Source organism: Propithecus coquereli, unplaced genomic scaffold (genome assembly GCF_000956105.1).
Source record: "Propithecus coquereli isolate 6110/MARCELLA unplaced genomic scaffold, Pcoq_1.0 Scaffold30, whole genome shotgun sequence".
In the NCBI taxonomy this organism is placed as follows: domain Eukaryota; kingdom Metazoa; phylum Chordata; class Mammalia; order Primates; family Indriidae; genus Propithecus; species Propithecus coquereli.
In genome coordinates this window covers 2,384,344-2,394,281 of record NW_012148619.1, presented here as the reverse complement: position 1 = coordinate 2,394,281, position 9,938 = coordinate 2,384,344, and the positions used below count along the sequence as shown (strand labels likewise).

The window sequence follows — 9,938 nt, the reverse complement described above, 5'->3', positions numbered from 1 at the left end:
ATAAATTTAGTGTAGCCTAAATGTGCAGTGTTTATAAAGTCTATAGTAGTATATAGTGATGTCCAGGGCCGTCAGATTCACTCACCACTCACTGATTTACCCAGAGCAACTTCCAGTCATGGTATGTGCCCTATACAGGTGTACCACTTTTCATCTTTTATATTGTATTTTTACTGAACCTTTTCTATGTTTTAGATACACAAATACTTACCATTGTGTTACAGCTGCCTACAGTATTCAGTACAGTAACATGCTGTACAGGTTTGTAGCCTGGGAGCAATAGGCTGTACCATATAGCCTAGGTGTGTAGTAGCCTATTTCATTTAGGTTTGCGTAAGTGCTCTCCATGATGTTCGCACAAGGACAAAAATCACCTAATGATGCAGTCCTCAGAAGGTATGCCTATTGTGAAGTGACACATGAATGTATTTAAAGGAAAAGAGAACAGAGAATATTAAACCTCCATCCTTTCTTACTTCATTCAACTTTCATTGACCTTGTTTTGATTAAACTCCTAAGATTCTCTCCAAAATCAGATAAAGTATCACTCCCTCCTAAGCTGCGATAATGACCCTGTTACTCATTTCCCAGCTAGACTCCAATAGAATTGCAAATGGCATCTTACGAATGTTTTTATTCTTCGAAGTCTGAAACATTCAAAATAATATAAAACATACATTATGCATAACAAATGCAATCTTTTCATTCATGTCCTTCTTTTCCACAAAATTCTAAAGGCTATTATGCTTCCTCTACCTCTACTTTTCCCTATTTTCAGAAAAATAGGTTCTTCTGGCCTATTTTTATTTCTTCACGTATGTAACTGATAGCACCACATGCCTCTCCTTCAAGACCCAGATATGGAAAAGGTAATATGTGGCTATACTCTCTTCAGTATGTACACTTCTCATAATTTAAATACTTAACTTTTGTAAATAGGTGTTTACAAAAGCACTGAGGAATGCTTTAGGCACACAATAAATATTAACTGAAATCAAATCAAATTATTTTCTCAGCACACTAGCTTAAACAGGTATGCTCTATTACATGCAGTAACAATACGATATTGCTGTAAGAATGCTTTAGTAAAACTGGCACCCTTTTCCTCTAAACAAGCAAGGTAAGCTGGAAACAGGCCCTTTAGGAAATTAAGAAAGGTGAAGTCTCAGGAATAAGAATGCTAATAAACTCAAACGAAAGCTTAGCACTGAAAATATGTTTCTTCATGCAGTTATTTTCTAGATCTAAGAAGAATTACTACACTTTTGTAGGCTGGTGGATTTATTTAAACTTATCTAGAAGGTCACTGTTCTATACTTGCTATCCATACTACCTTTCACACTGAAAAATTCTAGAAACATAGAGATTTATTTAATTAAAATGATTAGAAAACTTTTATAAATACACAAATATTCCAGAAATACTAAATTAAATAAACAGAAAGTCTAAACTTTAGTCACAGTTCAAACCTCCCAAAGACAAAGTGAAGGTGAGGAGAGCTTGCTCTTTGGGCGCCCTCAATATAGAACATAATCTCCCTTTCTCTACAGAAATCTCAGCCAAGATTTTTTTCAGTTTACTTAAACAAACACTTCATTATTCTTATTGCTAATAATTTACCATGTCTGGGGTAGGGGAGGAGGGAAGCCATCCGATTTGTGTCATGAGAATAGATCTGGAAGTGTAATATTAAGTGGGGTGTTACTTAACACAGATCCCACAACACCTCATTATACACACAAAAAGATGAGTATCCTATTTATCAAAGAGAAGGAAAAATTCTTTTCGAATTATTTAAGCCAAAAAAGAAAAAAAGAAAAAAAAAAGAAAATACCTATAATACCCCCCTGAGGTGCATTTCCTTATTCCTTTTATCATCTCTTGATGTGTAATTTTAAACTCCCGTCCTGGAAAAAGAAGGGTGGCCATGACAGCAGCTTTAGAGTGGGTGTGAATCACTGCGCCTGCTCCTGAGGGAGGAAGAAGAAAGTCACATGCTTAATGAAGACCAGATTATAACTTTTAAAGAAAAAAAAATTTTATTTCCATGTATTTTTATGGTTATGGATTTATTTTTCCTGGCATGGACTAATAAGTTGGTGGTAGGTAAGAAGGTAAATGGAATAATAATGGACCTTCCTTATAGGCTGATGTGAGAACTGAATGAGTTAATGCATTTAAAGTTCTTGCACATAGTAGGTACTTGAGCAATGTTAACTAAAATAATAGTTAACAATAAAGTCTACTCTGTAAATATTCTTTATGCTGAATACCTTTTCTGCATACCTCTCATTGTGTAAGCATTCATGAAAAGAGGAGTACACTGGCTTTTTTTTAGCTTCTTAGATGGCGAAGGTCCACTTATGTCCTTTTCGTTTATATCACAAACAAACATGTCTTCGGGCTATTCACAGAGGGGGAAAATGAGAAAAACAAAGTTTATATAATACAATATCAATATAGATATGATCAGTACATAGAAATGCCCCTTTTCTTGTATGTGTGTGTGTGTGTGTGTGTACATATATATATAGTATATGCACACATACAGAGTGCTAATATGTATGTATATATACTTATATTTTAAACATTCATATAATCATAGTTTCTCAAAATATTTTAGCAATTTTGAGAAATAAAAAATGTTTTCTACTAACAAAAATATTCTTGAAAGTCTAAAAAATCATCTTCCCTTAGAATTTGAAGAAAAATAATTGATATGGAACATTAATATGTATGTAATGATGTTGCTGTCATTTCATCAATTAGCTTCTCAACTTTGCCCTGTAATTTCACAGCTATATTTCAGAAAGACAATATACAGAAACCAACATTCCCAAATGGGTGTTACAATTTCCCCTCCCACATTTCATAAAGAGCAAAAATTTAGAGTGAAATTTTCTTATCTCCTGAGAAACGTAACTGGTACTCAGGAACGTAAATTGTAATAAGGTATATTCTTCTTAAAGACTTAAGGAATTATGTAGATCTACAGGCTTTTCTTAGCAATGCATGTGTATTTCTGACTTGTAACTTTCATTTGTTAATTTGAAACTACAATATAAATGTCTTATTAATAAAGCAGCTTTTCTTTTTCCTTGCCTTAGACAAAGTAGTGTATATTTGTTTTAACTAGATTTTGGGTTTTATTCCAGCATTAAGACAGAATAGGACTTCTCAAAATTTAAAATAAAGTTGCTAACTTGAAATTGGAATAGCTTTGTTATTATGAAATAGGAATCATTATGTTCCATCTGAGACCATCAATCTGATTACTCCACTAGCCTGACAATGTTATAAGGCTGTAAAGTTATAATCACTCCTTATTATGATTTAAGATGACACTATTCACTTTTACCCTCTACTGATTGAATGAGATTTCAAAACATTCATTGGTTGTATGGAGGGTATTTACCACCTTAAAATATTTAATAGTTACTCAACAAATGTCTGTTCATTTGTTATTTAAATTGTCACAATATAACCAACCTTCGAAACTAACATTTTCTTTTAAAATTAATTCCACTTCACAAAACAATAGTTAAGTACAGAAAACAAGACATTTGGGTTTAAGAAGAATCCCTTTAACCATACCTGAATTCGTTCCTTTTGCACTCCTGAAGGAGCAATGTAGATTTCATTGCTGGTAACACAAAATATAGAAATTGGTATTTATTTAACTAATTTCCTGCTTTTGCACAAAGAAAAGTATATCTTTGCAGTCTAATCATTAATGTTCTTTATAAATCAAGCCATACAAATAGCTGCTTGATTTAATTACACATTTAGGCTGCATAGGAAGAATGCCAAACTACTTTAATGCCTTTGTGATGTTGGTGGCACAGTAAAATGCTGGTAGTTGCTTTTATCTTCCATGTTTTCATAGATGTTTATTTCTTTTTAAGGTGCAAAATCAATGGTAACTAGGCTTCTATCTAGTTAGGGGAAATAAAAAATCTGAATACATCTTTAAGCACTAATAAGCAGAGTTTATCCTATTATATGTGAAACACATTTATTTAAAAATCTGACCAGGGGAAAATGTGTTCAAAAGGAGAATATTTCTGTCATGCAAAGAATCAGGTTTAATTTTATTGTTTAAAATGCTCTTATTATAAACCATGAAGTTCAGAGACCTCTGCTGGACAGTTTATTAAATTACAGCATTAACATTGGACTACTTTTTGGACAAAATCCTATGCTTCCTATTTGAAAAGCACATGTCTCTTGGAAAGTATTTGGCAATAAAGCTAAAACAACTGCAAAAAGTAAAAATATAAGAAGAGTGGCTACATATGGAGATCTCTTTGCTACAGGATATTGTGCTAAGGGAGATGCTAAGATGCTATACTCTACCATTTACCACAAGGTGCTCTCAAATTTAATTTGGAAATTAATTTTAAAATCTTCTCTAAATTCTCTCCATACTCAACAAAGGTCTCTTGGCTCACTTTTCAGTTTCAGTTGCTGCCAGGGGCGGAATTAAAGAGCTGCCACATATATGCAAACCAAAAAGATGCCAGCACCTGTATGCCATAGCTTCTGCCACCAAGGCATGGACATAGTGAACAAATATCAAATGTCTCATAGTGAAAATGAGGATGATGGCCTATACCAAGCTGTCAAAGTTGGGGTTACTAATAAACCTGTAGGCTTCTATTGGTAAAGTCTAGAAAATAAATGCCCAATAATGTGAGTGAAATCCAGTGCACACTAAGCTGCATGCAGGCACTCACTTTCATGAAGTGGCTATTGTTTTAGAGCTCTGCTATGTAAGGATAGCATAGAGGGACATTCCTCTGGAACCAGTGGGTATGGGTTAGGGTCATACTGTTAAAAAGGGCCCTTTACAAATACCAGCAATTGAAGTCTCATGTCCTAGTATAACACGGAAGACACTCTAGAATCATAGATGGCATAGAGTCCACTCACCCCCGCAGGTAAGTGGACTTGTAGGTCTTCTTATGTGGGGAGAAATTTATGCAGTCCTGGGAACAGACCCAAATAAAGTACCAAATGGTCTGCTAGTAAATAAACCCATTTATAAAGTAGGAAAACCAAGGGTATTTATTTTGTTTATTCAAGCAATTTGGCATGCTAAGTCTGTTTTTATTACTGTCTTTGTAAAATGGAAATCAATTTAGGTCTTGATCAACTTTGGGTAATTAAAAGATTAAAAATTCGAAAACAAAAGGTTAGCTAAATACATCTAGAAAAAATATATTTACACCTACAATGAGATATCTGGATAAAAATGCAAAGATGACAGCTTTTATTTTAGGAGGGAAACATGCCAAAGACCAAAGTGAAGTATTTACTTGGTGCTGTAAGCCACAAACAAAAGCATTTTGAATTTCAAGGTATTAAGTTTGGAAACACATTTCTCTATACTCGCTGCTCTTTCACTGTGTGGTAAGCAAGGGCCAAAACCCAAGAGTTCATAATACACCTATGTTCAATTGCTTCTATGTTTATTTACTTTCTGTATTAAAAAATAATTTATATCTTACTATGCCTCAATTATCTTATCTACAATATGGGTTTATTAACAGTATTCTAATAGCATACAACAGAATTAGTGTCTCTGACACCTACAATAAATTACACTGTGAAAATAGGAAATGTTAAGTTTGAATGGTAGGGATCCTATGTAAACACACTGGCTGCTGAACATCCTGGAATTCCCTTGATTACTGTTATTTTCTTGGTCCTCTATTTCCTTCTGATTTAACTCTTATGTGTCTTAAGCTGTCTTTTACATGCATCTTTTGGTACCACACATTAAAAGCATAAGCTAGAATGGTATCAGCCAAACATTGGAATTAGAAAATCATTTCATATTCCCAAAGAGTTTATTGTTAGTATTAGTTTGAAAACATAATTTATTGGGTTTGCACTTCATTCTGGATTTACTTGCCCTAAGCATCAGACTAGGAAAACCTAACTTTCACTAACAACACGAGAATAACATTGCTGATAAAGCTAGTGATATGGGCCTACGAAGTCATTTAAATATTAGGGAAAAAATTCAGTATTTTACTACAAAATACTCATTTTACTTTGTAAAGCACAAATTTAAAAAGATTCCAAATACAGTGCCATAAAACTGGCTCTTTCCATCCATGGCCTCCAGGAGGAGCTCCTCGTCCATTAAGACTTTAACTAAGGAGAAAGAATTTTACACATGATTCAACTTTCCTATAAACTGAATGTAGTGCTATAAAAGCCATTTAATTTTAAAAGATGTGCCAGCAAGTGAGTGGTTTATAGTGACCACACACAATCGCAGTGTACAGATTAGTAAAATTCTGCTAGAAAGAACATAACCCTTCATATCTTTTCGATCAAAAAAATTCCCTCAAGTTTTGCATTCTCCTATTTTTAACTGTTGTGTTTTTTTTTTTTTAAGAGGAAGTTGGAAGTGGTTATTTTAGCTTAGTTTGGTGGAAAGCCCTGTTTTGTACATACACAAACTATTTCTGCACATGCAAATAAAAAGCAGTTAACTAAAGGCAGCATTTAGAATATGATTTATTTATAAATAATACAATTAGGAAACCAAATTACTGAGACTCAACTTCTAAGTGGATAAACGAAATAGGAATAAATGTTATGATGGAGTTTGCTGTGAACAGGCCAACTTGAAAGTTCTTGCAGAATAATCTGAAAGCTTGCACAATGCTGAATTTACACTCTAGCAACTGGGTTGATGTAAAGAGAGGCACAGATTAATGTGCTGATCTACCATGTGGAACATGATCTTATATCCATAACTGTGCTAGTTGTTGACTAAGGCGCCCCTTGTCATTTCCTACTGTTTAATGATTATCTTATGAGTTACTTGGTAATTTTAAGCAAATGAAATTACAATGGCATCATATTATAGTATGCCATAAAATCCCTTTTGTTCAAATTGTTCTGATTGTATTTTACATCCCATTCCTTACTATGCAAAATGGCCTCCTTAGGGCCATAAATACTTTTAATTTTTTTTTAAAGAAAGAAAATTAGGATAAAGAAATCAACATCACTCAGTTTAACACTCAGCCTCCAGACAATGATATTCCTAAAACATTTCAGGAGGAAAACATTAATCTTATTTCAGAAACCCTTGAGAGATGAGTGTTTATTGCAGCACAATTCACAATTGCAAAGAAGTAGAATCAACCCAAATGCCCATCAATTCAAAAGTGGATTAACAAAATGTAGTAAATGTATACCATGGAATACTACTCAGAGACGAAGAAGGATGACTTAATGCCTTTTGCAACAATTTGGAGGGAAGTGAAGACCATTATCCTAAGTGACTCATATAAAGAATGGAAAAACAAACACTAAATATATTTGCTATTAACTTGGAACTGATGAGCATACATGCATAGAGGGAAGTAAATCTCAAGGAAATCAAGCAGGGGGTAAGGGGAAGGAGGGGATGGGCAAAAATCTACCTAACAGGTACAATGAACACTATCTAGGTGATGGGCACACTTTTAACCCTGATTCGAGCATTACAAAAACAATTCATATAACCAAAAACATTGGTACCCCCATAATACTTTGAAATTAAAAAAAAAAACATTTTGAGATGAAAAACTATAAAAGAACTTTTTAGCATGCAAGAATTTTAAGGAAATAAGATAACTAAAGAAATCATATAGTCCAACCTAACACTGTCCAGTAGAAATACATAATACAAGTTATACACATGTAATTTAAAATTCTCTATAGAGCATATCTCAATGTGGATGCTAAATTTTCATTGGTTAATAGGAAATGTAGTCCTACCAAAACAATAAATTTGTCTTACCAGAAAAAAAAAGAAACCCTTGAGAATGAAATTCCATAGTCTTTATTTTCATTGTTAGTAAGTTACTTTTTACAAACACTAATTTGTTATTTCTTTATCTTCTTGAATGAATGACACAGAATAAATCTAATGAACAATTAAATACCATTTATTCTTTCTGTTTCAACTTAAGTCCAGTATCTCTTGTTTTGTTCTCTGAGGAATACAGACTAGAGGTATCCACTAATAATGATACATGTGCTTAGAAAGGCATTATTGCCTTTCTTTTGACTCGATTAATGGTTAGTAATCAGTATTTGTGACTTTAAAATGTTTCTGAACCTTTGAAACAAATTATGTCTACCTAGAGAGGATCCTTTATAATTCCAGGCATATAAATATACTTGGCAGCATGTTATTTAACTCCGGTACTCCAAAAATTGAGGACCAGATTATTCTAATCAGAAATCGTGGTTCTTAAATACTTAGGTATTTATTCTATCTGCAATTTCTGCACACTGCTTCCATTCAGTTATGCAAATGTCCATTTCTCCATTTGGAAACTAAATACCTTCAGTATCACATAAAACTTATCATTAGTTGTTCTTTGGACATAACGAGTTAGGCTCTCCGTGGTCTACTCACGTGGAGAATTCCCAGTAATAAAATCTGCCAGAAACTTACCCATGCTTCAAGCTAATTCCTCCTCCAGTTCCAGTGACCCAGCCCAAATGGTAAAACTGTTTGCAAAGTTCTGGAATCAGGTATCTTGGATGCTCCTTGTCCTTAAAAAGAAGATAATGATTTTTAAAATAGACATGATTTTATCAAGTAACTATTCCAGCTGACATTTCTAATGAGAAACCAATTTAAGGAAGTTTGAGAAAATTTACCATAGAGAGGGTACAGTGAGAAAGAAAATTATTACAAATATTTTGTTTTTAATGTTTAGAAAGTAGACCTACTACATTATTTGGAAACCTGGGATTATTCAATATAGGGCCATAGTGTCCAACACTAAGGAACAGGCTGCAAGAACAAGGTGGGGAAATGCCCAGTATATCATTATCATAAGGTGTCTATTGAAATGGCAGAAAGAAAACAGAATCTGATACTGAAGGAACAGTCTGTCCAGAAAATTTTTTACACAAAACATGGTATTCAATTAAGACTTGATGATATAGATATAGGATAGTTATATGTTCAAAACAAGCTCTGTTACCGAAAGCTTGGCACTTGTCCCCAAGGCTGCCTCTGAAGAACGAGGACAAGTGGTTTGACGAGAAGGAAAGAGAAGTTTATTAATTTGCCAGCAAATGAGGAGGATAGAGACTCCTGTCTAAAAATGTCATCATCCTAATAGTAAATAGAAATACAGAGCTTCTAAAGGGTGGGTTCTCAGCTTTAGGCAATTGTTTAACCACAGTTGATGATTTTGATGGTTCCATCTCTGTCCTATTTCTGCTGAAGATAATCCTGTGAGCTCTGCCCATCTGGGAGGCCCACCTGGACTTCCAGGACCTCTGCCTTGCCCAGATTGGACTGGCAGTTCCCTGAGTCATTTCCTGTAGCACAAAGAACAAAAGACTTTTCTCTGTCCCTCCCAACCACTGGCCTGAGGCAGAAATGTAGGTTTTAGTTTTCAAAAAGAGTGAGTGAAGTTTTAAAAAGACAGAAGGCCAGGCATGGTGGCTCACACCTATAATCCTAGCACTCTGGGAGGCCGAGGCAGGTGGATCGCTTAAGGTCAGGAGTTCAAGACCAGCCAGAGCAATAGCGAGACCCCATCTCTATTAAATATAGAAAGAAATTAGCTGGACAACTAAAAATATATAGAAAACATTAGCCGGGCATGGTGGCACATGCCTGTAGTCCCAGCTACTTGGGAGGCCGAGGCAGAAGGATTGCTTGAGCCCAGGAGTTTGAGGCTGCTGTGAGCTGGCCTGACGCCACGGCACTCTAGCCCAGGGAACAGAGTGAGACTGTGTCTGTCTCAAAAAAAAAAAAAAAAAATCTTGCCCAAGGATCACCCAGCTGCCGTAGGTGAAGTGAGAACACAACCCAGCTTTGACACCAGCCTGTTGCTACCAGAGGTCAGGAACCAAGTATCCTCAGCACCCAGCACAGTTTCACAGACTTTGGGGTGTAGCTA

General features: G+C 34.7%; 1 protein-coding gene across 1 annotated transcript in view; it reads right to left on the bottom strand.

Annotated features, from left to right (window-relative positions):
• APIP (APAF1 interacting protein) overlaps nucleotides 1-9,938 on the bottom strand; it is a 28,910-nt gene that overhangs the window by 7,551 nt on the left and 11,421 nt on the right. The window contains exons 2-5 of the mRNA XM_012649555.1: nucleotides 8,471-8,571; nucleotides 3,595-3,643; nucleotides 2,287-2,404; nucleotides 1,835-1,970 (exon numbers count right to left, since the gene is read on the bottom strand). Of these exons, the coding sequence (XP_012505009.1) occupies nucleotides 1,835-1,970; nucleotides 2,287-2,404; nucleotides 3,595-3,643; nucleotides 8,471-8,571 (404 nt within the window). The remainder of the gene's footprint in view (nucleotides 1-1,834; nucleotides 1,971-2,286; nucleotides 2,405-3,594; nucleotides 3,644-8,470; nucleotides 8,572-9,938) is intronic.